This window comes from Peromyscus californicus, unplaced genomic scaffold (assembly GCF_007827085.1).
Source record: "Peromyscus californicus insignis strain IS unplaced genomic scaffold, ASM782708v3 Scaffold_15__1_contigs__length_86483966, whole genome shotgun sequence".
NCBI classification, from domain to species: Eukaryota; Metazoa; Chordata; class Mammalia; order Rodentia; family Cricetidae; genus Peromyscus; species Peromyscus californicus.
This window is the reverse complement of record NW_026294447.1, coordinates 64,532,513-64,559,933: the sequence shown is the minus strand read 5'-3', so window position 1 is coordinate 64,559,933 and position 27,421 is coordinate 64,532,513. Positions and strand designations below refer to the sequence as shown.

The following is a 27,421-nucleotide window of genomic DNA, read 5'->3' as shown; positions in this document are numbered from 1 at the left end:
AATCAGTCAATCACTCCAGCCTGGGTTCACATACGAGTACATTTTACATCTATAAAGTCTCCTAAGAGGAGTCCCAGGGAGGCTATGGCAGAAGGATTGCTGGTAATGGGAAGGATCTAGTGGGGACAAGGTTACCTTCAGATTGTATTTCTGAGATGCTCTGCTGGAGGAGGTAAGGGTAGAATTGGAGACATGCCTTCAGCATGGTAGGGACAGTGGCATGGAGAGGGCTCCCAGGGTGTCAAGAAGGCCCCGGTTTCTTACTAGAACACATGATGGGATGGGTGCTGTGTGACACAAATTGCTAAAAGATCTTATGTAGTGGCATTTGCTCCACCCAAGAGGTCATGTACAACAGCAGGAGGCACCACCTCCTTTGAGCCATATAGCCCAAGGTCATAGGTGGAGCAAATACCACTACAGTCTTATAAATAGAAAATCCAGAGCCAGACATTGGGGTGAAAGCTGAAAGATCAGAGAAGCAGAGCAAGCCAGCCACAAGTTCTTACCTCTACAGAATCCTCAGTTTCAAGAGCAAGACTTCCTGTTTACTCATGCCTTACATACCTTTCTGTGTCCTGCCCTCTTCCTTCCTTCCTAGTGCTGGGATTAAAGGCATATGTGCCTCCCAAATACTTGGTAGCAAAGGCATGAGATCTCAAGTGCTGGGATTAAAGGTGTGTGCCACCACACCTGGCTCTGTTCCCAGTGTGGCCTTGAACTCGCAGAGATCCTATCACTCCTGAGTGTTCGGATTAAGGGTGTGTGCCATCACTGCCTGGCCTCTATGTCTAATCTAGTGGCTGGCTCTGTCCTCTGATCCCCAGATAAGTTTTAGTGGGGTGCACAATATATCACCATAGTGCTGCTCACAGGAGGTTGAGGGTCTGAAGCCCAGGGACAGGCCTCAGCTGGAGAGCAGATTGTGGGCCTCGGCAGTTACTCAACTGTGGTTGAGATTGGTGGCCTGAGATACTGGGAAACCCCCACACTGGGGATCATCCCACTGCCTTTGTGGTTGGGAGGGCCTGCTGAGGCAGTTTGAAGGCCCCACTGTTGGAAGGTATTGACTCCCGAAGCAGGGAGGAACGTCAGATGGGGTCTGTCACCCTTCTGTGGGGTGTTGGGAGGTGTCTGCAGACAGGCATCCTTTGAGCTGTCTTCATGGATCTGCCAGTCAACAGATCCCTGAGATGCAGAAATTGGTTTTCAACAGATTTTCTATATTTATTTTTGTTCTAGTATTTTGTTTTAACATTTTTTAGTTCCTCTTCTATTTCACTCTTCCCTTGAATGTAGACATTTTGAGACTCGGGTACAGAAAGTGACGCACTTGTATGCTGACCTCCCAGTTCATGTTCTCTCTCACCCGTAGGCTGGTGGCCATGACCATCATGGGGGACCCCGAGAAGGTCAGTGGTAGCTTTGTGGCCCTGGTGTTGGCCAGGGCCTCTGGCACAGTCGACATCCAGTACCTGAAGAGGCGGTGGACCATCCCAGCGGCAGATGAGCACAGCCAGCTGCATGTACTTCTTCAGAAATGAAGATTTAGTGTCAGGAGAATGATGAGTACATAAGACTTGATTACAGGATGGATCCCTTGACTCTGTGTTCATGTGCATTTGTGTACATAGAGTATGTATATTCTGTACATAATTTGTTTTAGAAGAACGGTACTTTGGTATTCCCAGGAAATAAATCACTATTTTTAATGGAAACAATGAACATTTTAGTATATACTAAACTTCAAAGGAAATACCAAGTGATGTCCAAAAGGCTCTTCTAAGAGTATTTCCAGTTATTTTTGGAACAATTTAAAAATACTGTCACATTTTTTACTGGATTTTAAACAGCCCACCATGAAAATGTACTTTTATGGACTATTTTCTTAGCCATGCATAAAATGATGAACATATATCTAAAGTAAAAACAAAAATTGCTCACTTTGGAGATGACCTCCACCAGCCTTCTGTTTTTACAAGTTTTTTGAACACCAGCTTTTAGTGTGATTTGAATGACACTCATAGAATCGAGTCAGATGCGCTTTACAGCATGCTTCAGCATGAAAACCTTCTTCATATAGAAATAATACAAGTGAATACACATGAATTTATTTGTGCTGTTGTAACAATTTGTAAATCCCAGAAACTGGTTTCTCATAGTTGGAGAGGCTAGAAATTTAAAGTTCTGCCTCCAAGATGTCACCATGCAGCCATGTCTTTACGTGGCAGAAGGCAAAGGACAGAGAGAGTGTTACTCTGCCCCCTTCCCCTCTGCTACAGCAGCACTATCCACTCAGGAGCGCTCGTCCTCCCCACAGGCACCATCTCCTAATACCATTGCCTTTTGGTCCAAGTCCCAGCTTGTGGATTGCAAGGCCACACATGTCAAAACCACATGAGTCTGAGGGTGAGTTCATGGGAAAACTCCCTGCTTCTTGCCAACAGATCTGTAGGGAAAGCAGGCAGCACATTTAAACTCTTTCTGCACTTTCCCAGCCTGAACCGGAATGCTCTGGGCCCGGAAGGCAGCTGGACAACTGTGCTGCCTGCATCTGAGCCTGTGAGGACAGACCCTTACTGCTCTGGTGCAGTGCAGCTGTACGTCTGACTTTCCCTTTCCGTGTCTGTGTGACTACCCCAGCAGCCCATCGTTCGTCGTTGCCTCCTTTTTCATCCTGTTGACTCACAGACCATTTGTTTATCGTGAAAATGACAGAATAGTTCAGACTAGTCTGTCCCATCTGTCAATTGTAAGAGTTCAGATCTGTAGATGTAACCAACCATCTTATTAAATAAGAAACACAGAACCAATGCAAAGAAGAAAGCCAAGAGGTCAGAGCTAAGAGCTAAAACCTTACCCTTCCTCCTGCGGTGGTCCTACCTCTCCGAAAGAGAGCTACTTCCTGTGTTAAAGTCTTTATAAATCTGCCTTCTCATTGGTTGTAAACCCAACCACATGACCGCCTCATCACTGCCTGTCTGTATAGACCTCCAGGTCTTCTATGGTTGGTATTGAGATTAAAGGCATGTGTCTCCAATGCTGGCTGTATCCCTGAACACACAGAGATCTACCTAGCTCTGACTATCAAGTGCTGGGATTAAAGGCGTGCGCCATGAACGCCCAGCTCTGCTATGGCTTGCTATTAGCTCTGACCCCCAGGCAACTTTATTTATTAACATGCACATAAAATCACATTTCAGTACAAATAAAATATGACCATATTTCCCCTTTTCTATTTTAATAAAAAGAAAAAAGGAAAAAGCTTATAACTAGCATAAGAAAAACTATATACAAAAGTACAATAACTATATACAATATATACAAGTAATAAATACCTAAACAATGTCTAGTCCATTTGTATTTGACAAATTCAGAGAAAATAATTCCATTATCTATCCTATTTTGGTAAGTCCAAAATGTATCTAATTCACTTTCTATCCTAATTAATCTTCGACTATAACTAACTAATCTTCAACTCCCCCAGAGACCCAAGAAGGAAATAATATTAGCTAACAAAAATAAAAACAGGAAGTACATGCAAGCAACTTCCAAAAAATTGTGAGTTGACATAAACAGCTAGCTGCCTGGATGGTCACCTGAGGTTTCTCCGCAATGCTGGGGCATCATCTTCAGCCTATAGGCTTAGCATATCTGACAGACTCATTTGTGAAGTAGGATGTACACAAGGTCAACAGTTCAACCTCACATTGGGTGAGAGCAGTCCATGTACCAGAAACACCTGAATTCCACTAGTGTCATGTCATGATTCAGGATTTTAAATTCTGGAAATTGTTGATGGTTTTTGAATTCAGCTGTCCATTCTTCTTGGCTGTGTATATATGGCTTCATCTCAGCATCCCATTCTTCTCCACATCCCTCTATCAAATGCCAGTCTACTATTGAGAGGCGTGAGCTTAGTTCCTCTTCAAGAATAACTGTTTCAGCTGCTGTTTCATTGCACATCAGAAGCCATCGGCCCACTGCCTGTTCAGCTGCCTTCGAAGAAAAGGGCACTGTACCTTTTCCGGATTGCGAAGGCCACTTCAGGGATGGTGCCATATTGTCCTGGCCTCAGAAGATGCCTTTTGATAAAGCCATAACTACACTTGTTTTGGCAAGAATCAGTAGTCCTTTGTTTCGTGTCCTGTCTGTTCTGTTTGTCAACAGTTGATTTGAGAATACTTTGTTGTCCAGTGGCTAACTTTTGCCACAATGAAAGTTAACTCCAATTGCAGTTTCTTCAATGCCCATATTTTCTTTGAAGTAGATTGGTACTGCCAGGAGCCAACATGTCTCATAGTCATAACAAAAAAGAAAAATTTTCTAAGTTATTAAAACATTTTAAATGCCATATTCTGTAGATCTCTGAAGGGTTTGAAGATGACCTGTCTATCTAAAATATATCTGCTGAATCTTGAAAACATACCTAATATGACTACAAGTTCTATTATAATGTCTAACTACTAACTTTCATTTCTTTATATCCTAATAGTTGGTAATAATATTCAAGGTTCAGAAAACTGCATTACATTGTTAAATGAACGGTATAAGTACAATTAGAAATATACATATAACATTTTCTAACAATATCAATTTCAATATATATAATTTGTATACAGTATAAAACAATCCAATCCAATGTAAAGTATTTACATTTTTCTTTTCTTTTTTTTTTTTTTTTTAATTTTCCGGAGCTGAGGACCGAACCCAGGGCCTTGTGCTTGCTAGGCAAGCGCTCTACCACTGAGCTAAATCCCTAACCCCTGACAACAACTTGTAACCAACCCCCCTAATCAATGAAAATTATTCCAGACCCAAAAACCATTAAAAGACCAAAAAAAAAAAAAAAAAAACAAACAAAAAAACAAAACCACCCGCCCCACACCACCTCTTTGGGAATGTGGGCGTCGTATTCTTAAAATTGCTTCCTGTTGGATATGGGCGAAGGTATCTTTATCCTGAAAAGAAAAATTTTAGGTTAATTGTCAAATTCTAGGAAAGGTAACTATATCCTTCGTTATCCAGTCTGTGTATAATGCCAAAGTTCAGGGTTTATCTCAAATCCTTATTCAAGTAGTCTTTGAGACTGGATCATCTCAGCTAGCCCTCTCAAAATTGCTCTGAGCACTTTGTAGTTCAAAGCTGATCTGTAGATGATGTTTGTCAGCTTAGTGATGTTATTATTGTCCGCGTGGGATTGTTGTTGTTGTGGGGCCCCATCTTCTTCCTGGAGACTTCAGTTGATGTTAGGCCTGGCCGTGAATTCCTGCAGAAAACTGATAAGAGACTCAAACACAAAGACATATATATGCAGCTAATTGAAGCCTTTTTTCTTTCTAGAATTAGTTAGTACTCTATATGACCATTCATATCTTAACAAAGTTTAAAATGTATATATATATATTAATCTTGTAAATTTTGATATAAAATTCATACTTTAAAAAAAGTTTAAAGAGTCAGAATAGAATCAAAGAGTTGAGATTAGTAATAGAATAGTCCCTTAGTTAATTTGGCTTTTCTCCTGTCCCATAGCAGAAGATGGCTCTTTTCTTCTGGCATGATACAGGGAGTTTGCATTTTCCTTTTAACAACATGCTTGAGTTTAAAGAAGGAGGGAGCCATTCTCCAAAGTCAGCTTGTCTCAGTGTGTACTTGTACAGGTCATACACAATAAGACACACATGCAGGCATGCACACGTACACACACATGTAGCTTGCACATGCTGACCCAGTCAGGGACTGCTGTAGTTGGCTGGTCCTTTGTCATACTGGTCACGGAATCACAGGAAGCAACGGGAACGAACTGCAGAGATGGAGGAACACAGTGGCAGCCACTTCTTGGCAGGAAGCGAGAATGTGTGATAGAGGTCGTGTTGATGTGACTGGCACAGTGCCACTGTGTACGTGTGTGCTTAGCCAAGCTGTGTTAAACAAAGGGCTGGAATCTCCTTTCTGCAGCTTCATAAAACTCATGACTCAGTTACAGATGAGCATGAGTTGAGACACTGGGCTCAGTCATTTGTCTAGAATGTTTAAGATAGATGCTGTTTATAGGTTTCTTTCTTAAAGTTAGAATCAGCGTTCCTCTTTCTTTGGACTCATCCGGATCTCAGTGTCTGTGAGTCTTAGATAATTGCAGTGGATGACAGTCACCTCCATCCTTCGCTGACTCTGCTGGATCTGGATTGATTCCTGGTTGCTGTGCTTTTGAGTTGTATGGCCCAAGCATAGCAGTGTGTGAGGATTATTTTTAATGCAAAACCATGCGGATAGATGAAGATGAACCTTTAGGTTTTTTTTTTTTTTTTTTTTTTTTTTTTGTTGTTGTTGTCCTTTAGGGCTGTTCAGGCTGGCTTGTATCACAGGAGAAGGTATGATGGACAGAAAAGACAGTAAGAAGGAGGGCCAGCACTCTAGTGGCTGTGTGCCCCTCTGGAAGACTGTGTGGTTTTGAGGTACTGCCTTTGAGGTGGCACATTATATGTGACCAGAGTCATGCGCTGAGTACAGACAGGATTGGGAGACTGTTTCCTGCCTGGTGTTGATCCTCGATAGCGTGCTTTTCCCTGTCACTCAATCTGTGTGGCCTCCACTCCACAGTCTCACAGAGTGTTTCCTTTTCAAGCTTCACAGCTGAATATTCTGTGAGTTATACAGAAATGCAGTCATCACAGAGAAAGGAAAATGGGCCAAGCTGTTTGTCCGCCTTCTTCCCTCTAGGGAAGACAGCCATGGTGTGTCTTTCCCTCTGCACTTCCTTGCAGTGGCCCGTCTTGGCCTCGGTAACAGGGACAGTGAAGGACCGAAGGTAACCACTCTAGCCTGTGGTGCCCTATCAGAGAGTCTCCCCCTGGCTGGAAGTGTGCAGCTCCTCCTTCAGAGTGGAAAGATGACAGTGAGGGAGCAGCAAACCCAGGCATGAGGTCGACTCAACATGGCGTTCTTTGCCATGTTTAATCCTCACTGGATTTAGAGTCACCTAGGAAATGGAAGAGCACCTTGGATTGTGTTTGTGGGTGCAGTTCAGAGAGGATTAACTGAGGGGAAGGCTTACCCTGGAATATGGGCCACATTGTCCCCAGGGTTGAGACCCTAGAGGCAGATGAGGGTCAGCATTACCTTCTCTCGGCTTCCTGTCCCTCCATGATGGGAACTGCTCCACTGAGTCACACACTCTCCCTGACACCATGGCCTGAGCCCTCAGAAATGATGACAAAGTCAGTCTCCTCTGAAGTTGTTCCACTCCTAGTTTCTGTATAGTATTCTGGTTATTGTGATGTTAAAACAGGTTAACAGAGTCAGCCGTAGAGGATGCTGGAGTCACCTGACTAAGGAGAAAGCAGGCTGTGAGGCCCTATTAGGAAAGGGCTAAGTTGCTGGAAGAAGGGCCAGGATCCCCAGGAGCCTGATGGAACACTAAATGCCAGGGGAGGGATAAGAATAAAAGAATATTTCAGAATTGGTGTAATGGTGTTTCTTTTATTTTTTTTTGCCTTGAGTAAGTTGTGTTTATTGTAATTCCACTTTGTGTGTTATGTTGATGTACCTACCACTGACAGCTCTTAAAAGTTTTTAGTGGATTTCCTAGGGTTTACAGTATCACTTTTTTCATTACCCCTCCTCCAACACAGTTGTGCCTTTCTTCCTGCTGAGCTTTCCTGGTAGGGGGAGAGGCTCTATTGAAGGGGTCTTTGTCAGGTCTGGCTGGGACTTGCTTCAGATTCTTCCCATGACATCTAGGGTTCAGGGTGTTGGTTTGTGAGACTTTCAACATTCTGCTTAGCACCTCGGTGTGCCCTTGTTTGAAGCACAGGTTTCTTGGTAGGGCTGGGGCTCCATTGTTTGGTCAGGCCAGTCTTGGAGGAACAATCTCTGGACCCCTTCCCCTTCCGATATCAATTCCTCCCACCCCGCCAGCTGCATGGTATCACTAATGTCCTGAGGAGATGGACTGAAGGTCCTGGTACAGTCCCTTCCCCTGCCCAGCAGCTCCTGTTCTCACTAGCTTCTGTGGACACCTCAGATCTAAAGAGGCATCCAGCAGGGCACCCAGTCTGCAGATGCTGTCTCTCCAAGGCTTTGGCCTGGGTAGTCTCAGCACACTGATGACTCAAGGCACGTGTCCCTGGGCCTCAGTGAGCTTATCCTAAGGGAACTTAGAGGTAGCTCCACACCCAGAAGTTCCCTCTGTGTTCATAAGGAAGAAACCAGCAAACAGCCGGTTAATGCATTCGTAGAAGCAGCATGCAGTGTGGCACATGAGTCACATGGGGGCAGCAGCATCAATCTGAGCTCTGGCTAGTCTCCACCTCAGGTCCACTAACCCCAGTGGGGGCCTGGATGCTTGATTCCAAACACAAGAAGCAATAGACGTGAAAACTCTCACAGTAATACAATCCTGCATATATTCAAGGAGAGGATTCTCCACATTTATCGAAGAGGATAAATCATTTTTTTAAAAGTTTTTTTTTATATGCATCAAATAGCTGAAATGCCTACTTCTGGCACAGCTTCTTCTTCTTCTTCTTCTTCTTCTTCTTCTTCTTCTTCTTCTTCTTCTTCTTCTTCTTCTTCTTCTCCTCCTCCTCCTCCTCCTCCTCCTCCTCCTCCTCCTCCTCCTCCTCCTCCTCCTTCTTCGAAACTGTTCTAGCAGTACTGGGTGTCCGAAGGCAGCTGAGATTCACTGAGTCACAATGAATACCCACTGGACAAGGAGAGACACATCACGAGTGGTCATGTGCCAACATGGGGCTTTAAGGAAAGTGAGGCTGTGATGAAGTGGGCAGTGAGCAGGACTCATCCTGTGTGCTGCTGCTTCCAGGAGAGGAGCTGTGAGAATGGGGAGATGAGCACCCGGATAAACACATTATAGCAGAAATGAGTCCTAGGCGGTCCCAAGGAAACCCTAAAAAGGAACTTCCAAAAAGAACTTCCACATTTCAGGGAGCTGTGCTTGTTATCAGCATTGTTAGGGTCAGAGCCTGGGCCCTGGCAGCCCTAACAAGCAGACCTGGCTACCTGTCTTTGGTAGGTCTCAATTAACATGATAATGAAAAGGAAATTTATTCAATGGTGCCACACTGAGAAAAGGAACCAAGAAAGAGGTACAGTGACCTCCCAAATCCGTCTTTGTGGTCCTACGTGAGGCTTAAATGTCAAGATAAATAAATGACATATATATATATATATATGTGTGTGTGTGTGTGTGTGTGTGTGTGTATACATATATATATATGTGCGTGGTGTGGTTTCACCCATCACTGACCCATCGTTGTCTCAGTTCCCAAATCTCCTGCAAGGGATGGTGTGACAAGTTGTCAGAACTTTGTGAAATCTCTTCTTGGGAGACGAGTTCCTCCTCTGGCTGGAATCCGGCTGCATTCTTTTCTTTTTCCCAGCATGAGATGCCAGTGCCTGGAGGATCATTGTCGCAGTAGTCTGGACAGCTGAAAGGGGAGCACAAATGTCTCTTTAGAAAGCTTCAACCCTTCACCCGTAAACGGGACATCTACACCACACCTCCTTCCTTCCCCCAAGGCTCAGGGAACATTACAGAAGAAGAGGCAGAAAGACTAAGAGCCTGCGGTTGGAGAGGACTGGGAGATGATGAGACCACTCCTCTTGTGGACTCACAAAGGCCGTGGTTACCTCCACAACACTTGCACAGTATCACGCTACTGAACATTTGAGCATTGAGAATGGAGGGACTCACAAGCCCTGACTCCTAGCTGAGGAACTGTTGACAGTTGATGGCTGCTGGGTGCAGTTGGAGTTTTCCTGGTCCTACTTGGGCCCCACAGTTCTGCAGCCCACTTATAAAATAATCACTCAGAAGCTCATATTAATTAAAATGGCTTGGCCATTAGCTCAGGCTAACTATTGACTAGCTCTTGACATCTTAAATTAACCCATTTCTGTTAATCTATATGTCGCCCCATGTTCTGTGGCTTTACCTGTTGCCTTTACATGCTGCTCCCTGGATGGCAGGCTGGTGTCTTCTCACTCAGCCTTCCTCTTCCCAGAATTCTCATCTCTGCTTGTCCTGCCTATACTTCCTGCCTGACTACTGGCCAATCAGCATTTTTATTTATCAGTCAGAGCAACACATTCACAACATCCCCAGCAGCTAGGAGAGGGAAAGTCAGTTTTCTTTAAGGGTATGACACCTGGTAGGTACACTATGCACCAGTGGCTGGCCCCACACCCATGTGCATGTGGGGCAGCTTTAATTAGACTCTGAGATTATGAGGACAGCCTTCCCCAGCTAGCATTCAACTTGGACGTCACACGTCCAGGGGTGAGAAATAAATCTTTTATAACTAAAACTACTTTTGCATCTATTTGTGTAGGTGGTGTGTATGTGTACACCTAAGTATGTGCAAGTGTGCATGCCATAGCACATATATGGAAGGCAGTTCTAAGAGTCAGTCCTCTCCACTGTGTAGGATCTGGGCATCAAACTTAAGTTGTCAGTCTTGGCAGCAAGTGCCTTTACTCACTGAGCCATCTTGCCAGCCCTATTTCTTTCTTTCTTTCTTTCTTTCTTTCTTTCTTTCTTTCTTTCTTTCTTTCTTTCTTTCTTTCTTTCTTTTTTTTTTTTTTATAAACCATCAAGGTCAGAATGGACCAGAGCAAACTTTTATAGACACCAGTTTTTGTTTAAAGTCTCCAGCAGGATCCTCATCACAGTAACTGCATAGCAGCACTGCTGTGCAGCTCAGGAAAGTGTCTCTGCCGAAGGACCAGGAGGAAGCCAAGGCATGCTCTGCAGGGTCCGTAGCCCTGCTCTCTGCTGTGAAGGATGCACACCGTAGTCACTTGCTCAGTCCAGGAGCCTGACAGGCACACATCGGTGATCACTGGGGGCTAATGACTAACGAAGCTGCTTCGTTAGTGGGGCTTTTAGCCAGCACTCACCCAGCTTGCCAGCTTTTGAACTCAACTTCAGGAAGGCATCCTGGGCAATGGCACTGGTAGCCCCAGAGCAGTTTGCTGAGCACTGCAGAGAGATGTGGACTATACACTCTGCTCCTGGAGGCCACCCTTGACAGTCCAGGCCTTGCCTGTTCAGCTCCTCCTAAAAGCTCACCCACACCCATGGCCTGTGGGAAAACTTGAGGGAGGCCCTGGGCAATGTCAGGTTTAAGATAAGAAGTGATCTGTTTAGAATGCTTCCAGCCCTCCACAAGTGTCACCAGGGACCAAGCCTTTTCTGGTCACACATATATTTTAATGTTATGTATATGCTTACAGCCTGATTTCCAACCCTAGGCTGCAAATTAAAGTACTGATGCTATCTTCAAAAATGCTGTGGTAGGGTCACCCACACCACTTCCTCAGTCTGTTTTCAGAGTGTCATGATGGTTCTCAGTTGTAGCCAGGGCAAAGAGCTTCAGGCTCTGTTTTTATCTGTCCATCTACTATTATCATCTAACCACCATTTGTCTGTCCATAATGATCATTCTGTAGCCTTATCCATTGTCTGCTTGTCCTGTGCATATCCATCTATCATATGACTAAGTGCTTGTCACTTGTCAATTATCTATATCGTATATCTCTTATCACTTAGTTATATATCTGTTACTCTATCTCTCATATATTATTTATTTGAGCTTCAGAGAGAAACTTCTGGGGGCTGACCCTCAGCCTTAGCCTGGTGCAGCATGTGAGGAGCCTGTACTTGGGAGTGTTTCTCCAGTGTGTGAATAGGTCCTGACTATAATCACAGTGCTGCTCTGGTAAGAATTTTTTTCTTTTCTGTGTTTGGCTTTCCAAATGTCTGTCTGTCTGTCTGTCTGTCTCTCTCTCTCTCTCTCTGAATAGACTGAGTTGCTTGAACATAATTTAGTTTCTATGTCTAACTACTTGTAATTTTCTATTTAAAAAATTTAACAGATATTTGGGGAAAAGTAAAATAGCACAAAGTAATCACACTGTGACTTTGGAAATCTCAGGAGTCTGAGGCAGCATGCAGCCCAAGAACGCGGCCTTGAGTCTGACCTCAAGGTGAGGCCTTTAGGCCTCTGGAGGGCTTTCACGGAGCAGCCTTTTGTATCATTCTCAGCAGATGGGACAGATGGAATGTTGTGCCTGTATGACGGTTTCCCTCATCCAGTCAGAATCTACCCACCTCCATCTTCCTGCCCAGACTGTGTGGTATCCCTGGTTATTCTGTCTAAACCTAACCGATGAATTGTGGGCACATCTCTGTCTTACCAGCTTTGTAAACTCCGCGTGGGTAGAAGTCATTTAGTCACCCTTTGAGCCCATTTGTGGATTGTTTCTTAAGGTGATGTGTTTGATTTCAAAAGCTATCCATTCACTGCTGTGCCATCTAGAAAACCGGATTATATACAGGCTATCTTCCTCTGAGCATGGCACTTTCCCGAACTTTGCTGCACTGCTCATTGAAAGCCGGAAATGCACCTTTTAGCGCCTGTATTTTGTTCACGTTCCAATTCACACTGTTCTCTGAAGGATGGTGTGTCAGTGGCTGCTCGCTGTAGTGTCCAGTCCCTGGATGATGTGTTTCCAGGGAGTGGGTGCTGACTCTAGGGTTCGACACTGTGCTATCAAACGTGAGGCTATCAAATGCCTCAAAAAATCACCTGTCTGCATTTCCAGGGCACCGATGACTTGGGAGGACCAGAAACACTGCTGTCCATTCATGGCACCCATGGAGTCCCATGTGTCTGTATGGGAAGCCTGTGAGTGGTAACATGTAGTGGGCAGGACATCCGTAAATGAGGCCAGATGTTTCTTCCTGGGCTCCTTATAACTCATTCCAGCCACCGCCACAGGGACAGCTGTTGTCCACAAGAAAGCACACACAGCAGAGCAGCGGCAGGGGGCGCTGACACTGGGTAAAAGGGGGTCCAGGGCGGCTTCTTCTCCTCCCACGCTGCTCCACTGGTGAACATCTTAGTCAACAGCACCTGGTCCACACCTGGGAAACTAGCATCTCAGGAACACAAAGATGTGCAGATAGCTTTCAGGGAATCTTGAAGGAACTTCCGTGTTTTTGGATGCTGGAGATGGGAATGTAGATGGCTGCCAGCTTGTATCTGGCTCCCGTTCTCACTGTCCCGTCTTTTTGATAGTAGTCATCCTAACTAGATTGGGGCGACATCTCATTGTGGTTTTGATTTCATTTCCCTGATGACAAGTGCAGTCGTTTCTTTTTAAATATATCCATGGGCCATCCCTGTATATTTTCTTTTGAGAACTGTCTACTTAAGTCTGTTGCCGTTTTAATAGGGTCATCATCACTATCTTACTGCTGTTGTGCGAGCTCCGTTTGAGCTCTGGATGTACGCTGGAAGCTAATTCCTTGTTGGGTGACTAGTTTACAAGTTTCTTCCCACCCCACAGGTTTCGCTCTGTTGATGGTTTGTTTTGCAGTAAGGAAGCGTTTTGGTTTGATGTAATCCTGTGTCTATTTCTGCTCTTGCTTCCTGGGCTCTTATCCAGAAAATCTGTGCCCACTCCATCGACCTGAAACATTTCCCCAGTGTCCTTTCCTAGTGGCTTCATAGTTTCAGATCTTACTTTTAAGTCTTTAATCCATATAAGTTGATTTTTCTTAGATGCCTTAAATTTTTTCCCACGGGGATGAGAGGGGGCCTTTTAAATAGCTAAAACAAGATTTGTAAACCCTGAGCCTTGTTCTAAAGAAGCAGTTTCCACCTGTATAATGCTAAATTGGCGCCATCAGCCAGCAGGATCTTCTTCAGCAGTGTTTGAACCAGCAAGCAGCACATTCTGGCCCTCATCCCTCCAGCTCCCCTCTCAGGACTCCCAGGCTGAGTCCAGACCCCGATTCCAGGAGGCCATTACCTTCAGTGTTCCCACTGCTGCTGGTCCTGCAGGGCCTTCCGTCCTCAGGTGGGATGTGGGACATACCTCCAGGCCTGGGTCAACTCGGGGCAGTGCTGAGCACCGCTGTGTCTGACCTCGCCTGGCTCAGTCCTCAGGAAATGCTTCATTGAACTGACCCCTCTGCTTCTCTGAATTACTTTCTCACGGTGGTTAGAATAAGCATTTTCCCCAACATGATAGCATTATCTAAAGCTATAAAATAAATAAACATGCTCATATTTTTACTTGAACTTAAGTATAAACTCTTATGCATTAAGAGCTTATTAAAATCAGGACACTATAATATTCTTTTAAGTTATGCTTATTTTTTCAAATTGTAAGCGTTAATAGTTGCACAATGGAGATAATTGGATCATTGTAGATAATAAAAAAATGAAAGAAAAATACAGTCTTACCATAGAGGAGAAATATGCTTCATATTATTACATTTTAGTATTTTTTAAATATATAAATATACATACATCTGTAAAAATAAAATCAATGTAGTGTATTTGTATAGCAAATCTGTTGATAGATTTGTTCAATTTGCTATTGTTAAGACATTCTGATCTTTTTGGGATATTGGTCCCTTCTTTACATGGTCTGAAGAGAGCCTCTGCCCATGCCTGCATCACATTTTCTGAAAGTCATCTCTTTCCTCACATGACGCTGGGTATTCTGAGCTGCAGACACTAAGGTCTTCATTCTAAAGAGACAGTAAGTGCTGGATTGGCTGATATTTGGGGGTTGATCTTGGAAGACAGGATAAGAACCGAGAATAAGACTCAAGAGTTGTTTTGTGGGGTCCTGTTTAGAGCATACTTTGGAAAAGGTGATTTGGAATGTCTCTTCTTTCATTTTTGTGGGGAAAAGGCCATTAAATATTATCAGGGACCTCATTGCATATGTCCTGATGATTCATTTTTTTCCTTAAACTCCCTGGCACAACTGCCCACACTGTGTCCCAGATACTCAGTCTCTCTTGAAGCAGTGGGACTTGAAGTGGCTCCCCAACAGTAATGACTTTGTGTGGATTTACCTAGCCTGTCCCAGCCTCACTGTTAAGCCTGGCTAGTACTTCCTTCACACCCACATCCGGTTGGGTTAGTTGGCCCTGACACAGAAGGGTGTTCACCGAGTGCTGCAGGAATGAACATTGTATTCTCCGCTGTGCCATAATAACCCGCTTCTTTCTCAGCCTTGTGTGCTAAACATTTTTCTTGAATCTGCTATGAGCAGGTACTGAGCTGAGAGTTGGGGAACCAAAGACGGGTAAGAATTATGCTGGCCTTGTGGTGTGGGTGGGTAAGCCAACTCCAGCATAAATCAGAGGACCTGCCTACAGAAGTATTTTGTTTGACCTTTGCAATGTTTTATAAACGTTTGAATAGTTTCCATGGGACACAGCCTTGAGTTCCCCACAGGTCTCCCACACCCTGCCCGAATCCCGCTGGAGCTGGTGACCTATGAAGTCTGCTGTGATTGCAGTCTAAACACTATCCCTTGAGACGCCACAAGCAGAGGGCTGGCTCACTGGAGGTTGAAGGTCAGACATGGAAATAAACATGCATGGAAGGTCCTAAGTCTGGTGTCGCCTAGGGGCCTTGGGAGGCTTCAGCAGGCATGGTGAGTATTACCACCAAACCTTCTTGGGAATGTTTTAGTGAAATTGGAATCGACCACATTCATACTCAGCTTGTCAAATTTGGCCTGTGCCATGAGATTCCTAAGTGACCCTTTGTCAGTGGTTCTTGATGGTTGATAGGACTTTGCACACAGTGTGCCTGCCTCCTGTTACAAGAAGTATATGTCCTACATTCTGAGATAAATACTGGGCATATGCAACTTTTTATTTTGTTTTGTTCTCATATATCAGGGATATAGAACTTTCATTTTATTGAAGATTAACAACATCTTCCAGGTAATTCCCAAACAAAACCTGAAAACCAGAAACAGCTACAGCAGCAGTTCTCGACATGTGGGTCACAAACTCTTTGGGGGTTGAGCCACCCTGTCTCAGGGGCCACATATCAGATGTCCTGCATATAAGATATTTACATTATAATTCATAACAGTAGCAAAATTACAGTTATGAAATAGCAATGAAAATAATGTTATGGTTGGGGGTCACCACAACATGAGGCACTGTATTAAGGGGCTGCAGCATTAGAAAGTTTGAGAACCACTGCTCTACAGAGAAAACCTCAGTGTTGCTGGTCTGCATGGGATCCCAGCACAACCACTCCAGCCCATGTCTGATATGTGTGTCTATCAGGGTATATTTTCTCATGCTGTCAGACTCACCATGCTACTTCAGACACAGCCTCTGCTGCCATCCCTCCAAATGGAGTCCCTGTATTTGCTGCCAATGCTGTCTGGAGTCTCTTGTTACCCAGCATTCCATGGATGAACAGATTTCCTCTACCCTGCACTGTGGGTTCATCACTAATTTCATATTAGCTTTTCCAGGAAAAGCAGCACTATAGTAATACTTTCAAAACATTACTCTCCATGACATGAAGGAGCCCAGATGTGGGGACACCTCCCCATCCAGATGTTGCATGTAAGACATTCACATCATACTGCACACATCTCAGCTTCTGTTTCTCCTTTCTGTATGTGGCTTGCTGGATGTTAAGCCATGAACTGTAGCTCTCATTTGCCTGCACGTCCCGCAGCAGTCTGCCTCTCTCAGGTATCTAGTGATTCCAACAATGTCCTGGGCTGTTCATGGCTCTCCTCAGTGTGTTCCATCAGCACCTTGCCCCGTGCTGTCAGAGGTGAATGATTCCTTTTGTCCTCCTTTTCCCCAAACCTGATATCCACAGCCACCCCAGACCAGGCCTCAACATTCCCCCCAGAAAGATCTCGGCTTGTCCTGGGAGGGATTCTGAGTTCTTGTTTTCAGAGAACATTTTTCTGTGGTCTTAATGCCTTCTGGAGGTTGTTCCTGAAAATCCTGACCTTGGTATTCAGAGAACAGAGCACCAAGGTAAGCATCATCAGCCCCAGGAGTTGTTGGTACAGGTCCTTACAAGTAGTGGTTTCTGTAGTTACTACAGGGAATGAAGCATCTTGGGTAGCCGTCAGCTCTCACAGCTGTTCCATGGCAAAGACATTGTCTCTCATATTAACTTGTCATACAACCCTTTTCATTCTAAAAATTTTTTGGCATATTTTGAGATTTGTTGAGAAATTGAGAAGTGTCTACTTTCTGTAGTTATACTGTGTACCCAGACAGCAAATCATTGCATAAAACCTGCCTTTAATTGAGTGCTTCAGACTGAAGATGCTTTCAGACTGTTCAGTAGCCGTGCTTCCCTGTGTGGCAGCCCAAATGCAGAGCACCCAAGCTTAGCCCAGCAGAGGGCCCACTCCAAGCCTGCTTTGTTTTTGGTACTGTGTCCCACATGCCTGTCCACGAGTGCCACCCCCTCCCCATGCTTCTGCTGTTTTGATCCCAAGCTGTACTTCAATTCCAGAAATGTCAGGACATCAGTACTGGGGCTGAGAAGCAGGACTAGACCGCTCTGTACCTGCCTCACTGGTACCATGTTACTTTGCGTTGTCTCACCTGGAGTCTTGGGTCCCAGCCTCTTGCTGACTGACAGCTCAAAAATGTGTTTGTTTCTCATGGTCTGCTGATTCCTGGTTAGAATTCCATTCTGTGCATCCCTGCCTGCTGGCTAAGAACTGCTGGCCCTGGACCATGGCATGCCTAGTGCTATCTGGGGTCTGTTCGTGGTGTGTGGTATGTTCTGCTCTTGTCTGCATCTGAACTTCACACACTAGATAGCTCAAGTGCTTGGGATGTTTAAATACACCCAACTTTCCAACTGTGTAGGAATTAAGTAGAGGGGGCTACTACCTTCCCTTGCTTTTTTCTGTAAGTATTCAAAAACAAAATTCCTGAAAATGCTTTCAGAATTCAATCTTGCCAACAAGGGCAGGCTCACTCCCTTCATTGGGTTCATCCTTGTGCTCAGCACTTTATCATGTGCTGTGGAATTGTGCATGGAGGCCCCAACATGTATCTGGTTTATGTGAGGTGACATCACAGCTCCCTTGTCCTCCAGCAGTGCATAATCTAGGACAAAGCAAGCCCAGGAGCATGCAAAAGCTCTACAGCCTGCTCACCAGCCAAGACCGAGAGCACTGGATACAGATGAAAATAACTGGGGGATTAGGGTTCTCTGAATTCTCCTCTGGCCTCAGAATGGCAATGATTTCTTTCCAGTGATGCATAGAAGCCCATGGTGGCACCTACTGGATCATTTCATTACTGTAGGAAGTGGCTTTTTCCTTCCCCATTATAGAGAAAAGAGATGTCTATTCATGAGCCCCCTAGCAGCTTGTCTTAGTTAGGATTACTATTGCTGAGATGAAACACCATGACCAAAATAAGTTGGGGAGGAAAGGGTTTATTTGCTTACAGTCCAATATATCAATTTATCTAAAGCAGTGAGGGAAGACACTCAAGCAGGGCAGGAACCTGGAAGCAGGAGCTGATGCAGAGGCCGTGGAGGGGTACTGCTTATTGGCTTGCTCATCATGACTTGCTCAGCCTACTTTCTTAACAGAACTCAGGATCACTAGCCTAGGGATGGTCCCACCTACAATGGGCTGGGCCCTCCTCCATTGACCACTGATTAAGAAAATTTCTTACAGTGGATCTTATGGAGGCGTTTTCTCAATTGAGGTTCCCTCCTTTCAGATAACTCAAGCTTGTGTCAAGTTAACTAAAGCTAGCCAGGACTCCACTGCTAGGCACAGTTAGCTCGGTGTGTCTCCCAGACCTCCCAACTCATATAAGTACGTGACAAAGGCAAACAAGCCCATCGCTTGTGCTTGGCTCACGCAGATTTTGCTTGTAGGCTCTTCTCTGAATGGAATGTCTGTGTAGTGCTAAGGGCAGCAGCAGGGCTTTCATTCCAGGCCGACAGTGTTGCTCGTGCTCACTGCCCTTCAGAAGCAGATGTGCTGGTCTGGGTTCCTCTGATCATATCCAGGTGAGATGGTTCCACAGAGAACTGATCAGCTTTTTCTTGATAATACTGGAGACATGAGTGGAACCCAGGTCTAACCTTGGAGATATCTCAAAGACCTTAAGTACATGGACTATTTATGAACACCTGGGTAGAAGGCTCTAGAAAGAAAGGAAAAGAAAATGGAAGAGAAAAAGATGTGGTAGAGCCAGGTGGTGGTGGACACACCTTTAATCCCAGCACTCAGGTGGCAGAAGCAGGCAGATCTCTGTGAGTTCAAGACCAGCCTATTCTACAAAGTGAGATCCAGGACAACCATATAAAAATATATTTTTGATCATACTCTTCCCTTCCCCCAAGTCCTTCCAGATTCATTCCCCTCCCTCCCTCCCAACTTTAAGTTTTTTTTTTCTCAATAAACAAAAACCCAATACATGGGCTGGAGAGATGGCTCAGCGGTTAAGAGCACTGGCTGTTCTTACAGAGGTCCTGAGTTCAATTCCCAGCAACCACATGGTGGCTCACAACCATCTGTAATGAGAACTGGCACCCTCTTCTGGCATGCAGGCAGAACACTATATACAAAATAAATAAACCTTAAAAAAAAAACCCAATACAACAACAACCCCCCACCAACTAAGAAAACAAATAAACACTCAAACAGAAAACAAAACACCAAACTGTAACCACATAAAAGCACACAAAATAACTGTGGAGACCATCATATGTTGTTCAACTACTCTTGAACATGAAGCCTCTCCTGGAGTGGTTGATATACCTACCCAGTGTCATCCATTGAAGAAAACTAATTTTCTGTCTCCCAGTAGTATAAATGACAGTTCAGTTGTTAAACCTTTGCCCTAGTGGCTAGGTTTTCATTCATTCATTTCATTCATTTGCTCATTTTTAGATACAACAAAATAAAATATAAGATAAAACAAAAACTATCACATTGAAGTTAGCAACAGAAGGAAAGAGCCCAAGAGAAGGCATAAGAATCAGAGACCCAGCCGGGCAGTGATGGCGCACACCTTTAATCCCAGCACTCGGGAGGCAGAGGCAGGCGGATCTCTGTGAGTTCGAGGCCAGCCTGGGCTACCAAGTGAGTCCCAGGAAAGGCGCAAAGCTACACAGAGAAACCCTGTCTCAAAAAACCAAAAAAAAAAAAAAAAAAGAATCAGAGACCCATTTGTTTACACACTCAAGGAATCCCAAAACCCCCCACAAAACTGGAAGCCATAATATATATGCTGAGGACCTGATGCAGACTCATGAAAGCTCTACCATGCTCAGTCTCTGAGTTCATATGAGCTTTGCTCATGTCTACGTAGAAGGCCTGGTTTTCTTAGTGTCCTCTGTCCCCTTTGATTCTTACGCTCTTTCTGCCTCCTCCTCAGCAGGGTTCCCTGAGCTCCGAGGGGAGGGATTTAATGGAGACATCCCATCTAGGGCTGAGTACTCTAAAGTATCTCACTCTCTGAATAATGTCTGGCTGTGGGTCTCTGTATTTGTTCATCTGCTGCAGGAGGAAGCTTTTCTGATGATGGCCGAACAAGGCACTGATCTATGAGTATAGCAGAATATCATTAGAGTTTTTTTTCTCCTTTTTTTTAGGCCAATATTATTTGATTTTACACATGTTCCCTGCGCTATCTAGTCTCAGGTTCTTGATCACCCAAGCAGTGTCATCTTGTGGAGTGGGCCTTAAGTCAAATTAGTTATTAGTTGGTTCCTCCCACAGGCTTTGTGCCACCATTGCCCTAGTTACCTTGCAAACATTACACCATTGTAGATAAAGAGTTTGTGGCTGACTTAGTGTTTGCATTTATCTTGTGGTAGCATTGAGTACCTTTTCTATACCAAAGATGCTAGAGCATTGGAATGGAGACTCTATGCAGGCACCAGCTGGACATCTCCATGTTCAATGAGTTGTGTAGGTGTCTTCAGCAATGGGACCCTGCTGTCTGTTTGTGGAGAGCCACCTATAGTCTTGGCAACAGTATAGGTTGTTTGGGGGAATTTCAATGGAGCCTCTTTGGCCAACAACTCAATGAGTTGTAACCTAGTTCTGGTACTGGAAGTTTTGTTAGGTGACAAGAGATGGCCAGTTGGGACTGTCTTCCTCCATTGTTTGGTGATCTCATTTAGATGGTCTTCATATGTGTATATTTTAGGAAGTTTCTGTTGTATTAGGTTTCCATACTACTCCTCAAATACCCCTTAATTTTAGTTGTATCTCCCCATATTTCCTCCCACAATTCCATCTCCCCCACACCACTTGATCCTCGCATTGCACCTCTGCCTCATCCATATTATCTATTCCATTTTCCTTTCCTAAGTGTTCCCTTTAGTCCTGTGCTCTATAACTATCCTCTGTGGTACTATGAACTATAGCTTGGTTATCATTGACTTAACAGCTAATATTTGCATACAAGTGAATACATACCATATTTGTACTTCTGGGTTTGAGATACCTCACTCAGGATGCTTTTTTCTAGTTCCATTCATTTGCCTGCAAATTTCATGATGGCATTTTTTAAATGGCAGAGTAATAATCCATTGTTATAAATACTCCATTGGTATAAATGTACCACATTTTCTTTACCCAGTCTTCTGTTGTTTCCAATGTTTGATTATTATGAATGGAGCATCAAGGAAATGGTTGAGCAAGTGTCATTGTAGTAGGGGGAAGGATCCTTTGGGTATATGCCCAAGAGTGGAGTGTGGTATTGTATTCCCCCAAATATTGTGCATGCTAATAAATTCATCTGGGGTCAGAGACAGAGCAGCCACAATATTAAACATAAAGGATAGGCAGTGGTAGCACACGCCTTTAATCCTAGCATTCCAGAGGCAGAAATCCATGTGTTCAAGGATACAGCCAAGCATGGTGACTCATGCCTTTAATCCCAGAAAGTGAGCCTTTAATCCCAGGGAGTGGTGGTAGAAAGAAGAAAGATATATAAGGCGTGGAGACCAGAAACTAGAGGCATTTGGCTGGTTAAGCTTTTAGCTGGTTAAGCTTCAGGCTTTCGAGCAGCAGTTCAGCTGAGAGCCATTGGGATGAGGACACAGAAGCTTCCAGTCTGAGAAAATAGAACCAGCTGAGAAGTTGGCCAGGTGAGGTTAGCTGTGGCTCGTTCTGTCTCTCTGATCTTCCAGTATTCACCCCAATAACTGGCCCTGGGTTTGATCTTATTAATAAGAACTGTTAAGATTCATGCTACAGTGGAGTAGCTGGGTCTTGAGTTATATCAATTCTCATCTTCCCAAGGAACTGCCACCACTGATTTCCTTAGTGGCTGTACAAGTTTGCACTCTCACCAGCAATAGAGGAATGTTCCACTTATTCCACATCGTCAACAGCATGACCTGTCACTTTTGTTGTTGATCCTAGCCATTCTGGTAGGTATAAGATGAAATCTCAAAGTAGTTTAGGTTTGCATTTCCCTGTTGGCTAAGGAGCTGAACTTTTCTGTGTTTCTTAGCCATTTGAGTTTCCTCTCTTGAGAATTCTCTCTTTAGATCTGTATCCCAGTTTTTAACTGGGCTATTTGATTTCTTGTTATGGACTTTGTTGAGTTCTTTATATATTTTGGATATTAGTTCTCTATCAGATGTGTAGTTGGTAAAAATCTTTTCCCGTTCTGTAGCCTGTCACTTTGTCCAAAGGACAGTGTCCTTTTCTGTGCAGAAGCATCTCAGTTTCATAAGGTCCCACTTATTAATTGTTGTTCTTAGTGCTTATGCTAATGGTGATTTGTTCAGAAAGTTTTCTCCTGTGCTGATGAGTTCAAGGCTTTTCTTTTATTGGGTTCAGTGTATCTGGTTTTATGTTGAGGTCTTTCATCCATTTGGAATTGAATTTTGTGCAGGGTGATAACTATGGATCATTTTGGATTATTCTACATGCAGCCATCCAGTTTGTCTAGCACCATTTGTTGAAGATGCTGTCTTTTTTTCCCAGTGTGTATTTCTGGCTTCCTTGTCAAAAATCAGATGTCCATAGGTGTGTGGATTTATGTCTTGCTGTGTGATGGTCTTTCTGTACGCTGTGAATATGTGTTGCTACTATTGGATAATAAAGAAGCTGTTTTGGACTATGGCAACACAGGTTATAGCCAGGAGGAAAATCCAAGAGAGATAAAGGGAGAAGAAAGGCAGAGTCGGGGAGATACCGTTAGCTGCAAGGGGAGCAAGATGTAATAGAACACAGGTAAAGCCATGAGACACATGGGGATACGTAGATGAGTAGAAATGGGTTCATTTAAGATGTAATAGCTAGCTAGCAATAAGCCTGAGCCATAGATCAAACAGTTTGTGATTAATATTAAGCCTCTGAGTGATTATTTTATAAAAATGGCTGCTGCTCAGGCGGGTCCCAGTGGGACCGAGTGGGACCAAGAAACTTCAGTCTACAATGTCTGAGTGTTCAATTGGATTCCATTGGTCAGTTTTGTGGAACATTAGTTTGAGATGTGTTACATTTGTTTATGCTGTGGAATATTTGTTTAATGGTGCAAAGATATGTTGCATTCTTTTATGTTGCATTTGTTTAACTCTGTGAAGCTGTATTTGCCTGCTTGGTCTAATAAAGAGCTGGATGGCCAATAACTAGGCAGGGGCTGCTAGGCAGAGAGAATAAATAGAAGGAGAAGAAAGAGAAGGAAGAGCAAGAAAAGGAGAAAGAGAGGAGGATTCCAGAGGCCAGCCACCAGCCAGACCAGGAGTAAGAAGGAAAGAGAGGTATATAGAATAGAGAAAGGTAAAAGCCCAGAGGCAAAAGGTAGATGGGATAATTTAATTTAAGAAAAGCTGGATAGAAATAAGTCAAGCTAAGGCCAGGAATTCATAAGTAAGAACAAGTCTCCATGTATTTATTTGGGTGTTGGGCCCCCAAAGAGTAAAAAACAACAACTACATCTTTTGGTGTTCCAATGTTGGTCCAGATTTCCACATAGGGCCTGAGACAGCTTAAAAAAAAAGATACAGCTCCTTTAAGAAATCCTGCTGTACAGCAGAGCACTTAAACAGCCTTTTTCATGCTAAGTAGAAACAAAAAACTAAGTAAAAAATGCCTCCCACAGTGCAGGGTACTAGCATTTCAGAGCTGGGGGTTGAGGGCAGTTTCTGGTCAAATGCACCTCTGACAGGCCTGCAAGTGGCTTGGCTTTTGCAGACCTGAAAAGTGGGCAGAGCCAGCCGCCAATGCCACAGCAGAGGTCCTAGCTTCCTAGCTGTGCTGCTTAGCAGTTTAAAGGCTCATGCAGTCAAGAAAGACTAGAGATACATAGTAAAGAGGTCCAGATGGAAAAAAACCTCTAAACAGGTTCCAGTGTATTTAAAAATGCTTGAGGCTTAAGAAAGAAAAGAAAAAGGGTATAGATAGTCATAGAAAGAAATAGTTTAAAAATAATGAAGTCTTTAAAGAGAGAGTAAAAGTAATATAAAAGAAAAAAGCTGCACACCAATAGAAAATATACAGGGAGTCTGGATCCTATATAGTATTGTGTTGATTTTGAATATTTTGATTGCTGGGTAAGCAAATGACAGCTGCTAAGAGACATGGGATTGAAAGAGGACTGATGAAATAAACCAGCCTAGATATTTTAAGAATGCCTTAACTTTAAAATGGAACTAAAATTGCATTGCTTTGGAGAAGAGGTTTTGCTTTTATTTCCACAGGAAACAAGAGGCTATGGGTTCCTTCAGGGTTGCTATTGGATCAGATTTGATCAGGGAGACTTCCTGAATCTTAATAGGTGATATGTATCAACAAAAGTTATAGCTGGTCTTCACAAGACTTGGCCATTATCTCAATTTTCTCCCCTAAGATGCCTTTGCCCACAGACAACTGGAAGCAGTCTAGTGAAGATGATGCCCACATTCCCAAGAGATGGGGTGAGTGGTTGTTGGTTATTTGGTGGGTTATGGATATTTGTTATCATTTAGGGAAATATAGGAATATAGGATAAAAAGATACCTATTAATCTCAGATATTTGGCATTGGCATGGATTTTGGTATATTGATACAAATTTAAAGTTATTTTTGTTACACTGTATATATGTTTCTACTCTTGTTTGGGGTATTGTGCTTACCAGCTCATTTAAAAATGCAATATATAAATTATGAAATGTGGTTAGTAGTTAATCTCTAGTAATCAAACTTCTAGTACCACTAGGTATGTTTTCAAGGCTAAACAGGTATAATTTAGACATTATTTTTAAACACTTCCAAGACATACAGAATATGGCTTTCAAGATATTTAATAACCTGAGGTTTTTCAAGACAATGAGACACATCTGCTTCTAGCAGCACCAATTTACTTCAGAGAAGATGATGAGCATCGAAGAAACTCCATATGGAGCTTGCTTTCATTGTGGCAAAAGCTAGCTATTTGGGCAAGAAACTGCTCTTGCCTTGACTGCTGACTGTGCTGTTCAGACTGCACAAGTGGGTCTGGAGAAAGACTGTGGAACTTTGTCAAGGTAGGACAGTCCTTCCAGATTCCTGCTTCACAGAAGAGTCTGCCAGACATTCTGCAGGACACAGAGGAAAACGACTGATGAACTTTATCAATATAAGATGGGGCAGTCCTTCAAATTTCCTGCTTTACTGAAAAGTCTGACAGATATTCTAGGCCTGTAGGCTGAAGATGGATGCCCAATGTTGCAGAGGAACTTTGGGTGACTGTCCAGGCAGCCAGATCTCTCTGTTGTAATATTATATCCTTCTGGGGTCTTTGATGGAGTTAGACTAAATAGTTAAGAGTTATAGTTTCCATTAGTTATGATAGGAAGTAAATTACATGTAAACCTTTGAAATCATTAAGGTAAGATATATAATGGAATATTTTCCTGAACTTGCCAAATACAAATGGACTGAATATTGTAAATGTAATTCTTATTTAATAACTATTTTTGTTGTATGTAGTTTTATTATGTTGAAGTTAAAACCTTTCATTTTTATTTAGACAAAAAAAGGGGAAAATGGAATATTTAATGTTGCAAAGATGTGGTGCATTATTTTATGTTGCATTTGTTTAATGTAGCTAGAGTTTTCCTGCCTGGCCCACAGTCAGGACAAATCTCTCTCACCTGCCAGTCCCACAGCCACTCAGACCCAACCAAGTAAACACAGAGACTTATACTGGTTACAAACTGTATGGCCGTGGCAGGCTTCTTGCTAACTGTTCTTATATCTTAAATTAATCCATTTCTATAAATCTATACCTTGCCACATGGCTCGTGGCTTACCGGCGTCTTCACATGCTGCTTGTCATGGTGGTGGCTGGCAGTGACTCTCCTTCTGCCTTCCTGTTCTCTCAATTCTCCTCTTTGTTAGTCCTGCCTATACTTCCTGCCTGGCCACTGGCTATTCAGTGTTTTATTTATTGACCAATCAAAGCATTTGACATACAGACCATCCCACAGCAGTTTAACTCTGTAAAGCTGTGTTACGTTGCCTGCTTAAAACACCTAATGGTCTAATAAAGAGCTGAACAGCCAATAGCAAGTCAGGAGATGGATAGGTGGGGCTGCCAGGCAGAGAGAATAAATAGAAGGAGAAAAACCTGAAGAGGGTGGAACAAGAAAGGAAGAAGGAGAGGAGGATGCCAGAGCCCAGCCACCAGCCACACAACCAGAAGGAAAGGGAAGTGTATAGAATAGAGAAAGGTAAAGGCCCAGAGGCAAAAGAGAGATGGGATAATTTAAGTTAAGAAAAGCTGGATAGAAATAAGCCAAGCTAAGGCCAGGTGTTCGTAAGTAAGAACAAGTTTCTGTGTATTTATTTGGGAGCTGGGTGGTGGGCCCCTAAAGAGTAAAAAACAAACCAATAAACAATTACAGGTCAACATGTCTATTTTTGTGCCAATACCATGCTGTTTTTATTACTTTTTAGTTCAACTTGAATTCAAGGATCGTTCTAGCTCTAGCAGTTCCTTTATTATTCAGGATTGTTTTAGCTGTCCTGAGTTTTTGTTGGTTTCTATGTGAAGCTGAAAATTGTCTTTTCAAGACCAGGGAATAATTGTGTTGAAATTTTGATGGAGATTGCATTTAATCTGTATATTGCTTTTGGTAGGGCGGCCATTTTTACTATGTTAATCCTACCAATTCATGAGCAAGGGAGATATTTCCATCTTCTGATATCTTCTTCAAAGACTTGATTTTTTTTTTCCATACAAGACTTTCACTTGCTGGGTTAGAGTTACCACAAAATATATTTTATATTATTTGAGGCTATTGTGAAAGATACCATTTCCCTAATTTCTTTCTTAGTCCCTTTGTCATTTGTATATAGGAGGGCTACTGAATTTTGTGAGTTAATTTTGTATCCAGCTACTTTGTTGAAAGTGGTTATCAGCTGTAGGAGTTTCCTAGTGAAATTTTTAGAGTAAATGATGTATACTATCATATCATCTGCAAATAAATATACTTTGACTTCTTTTTTCCAATTTTATCTTTTTGATCTCATTCAGTTGTCTTATTATTCTAGCTAGAACTTCAAGTACTATATTGAATAGATTTGGAGAGAGTGGACAATCTTGTCTTGTTCTGGATTTTATTGCAAT

The 27,421-nt window shown here is 43.2% G+C and overlaps 1 protein-coding gene across 8 annotated transcripts in view; it reads left to right on the top strand.

Annotated features, from left to right (window-relative positions):
* Positions 1-27,421, top strand: part of Dync2i1 (dynein 2 intermediate chain 1) — a 120,714-nt gene that overhangs the window by 51,407 nt on the left and 41,886 nt on the right. For 5 of the 8 annotated variants that reach the window (XM_052739170.1, XM_052739169.1, XM_052739176.1 and 2 more), the window contains one exon: positions 1,376-27,304. The exons of the other annotated variants lie outside the window; for them this stretch is intronic. In XM_052739170.1, the coding sequence (XP_052595130.1) occupies positions 1,376-1,544 (169 nt within the window). In that variant the 3' untranslated portion in view covers positions 1,545-27,304. Of the gene's footprint in view, positions 1-1,375; positions 27,305-27,421 lie in introns of those variants that run through there. 8 annotated transcript variants of the gene reach the window in all.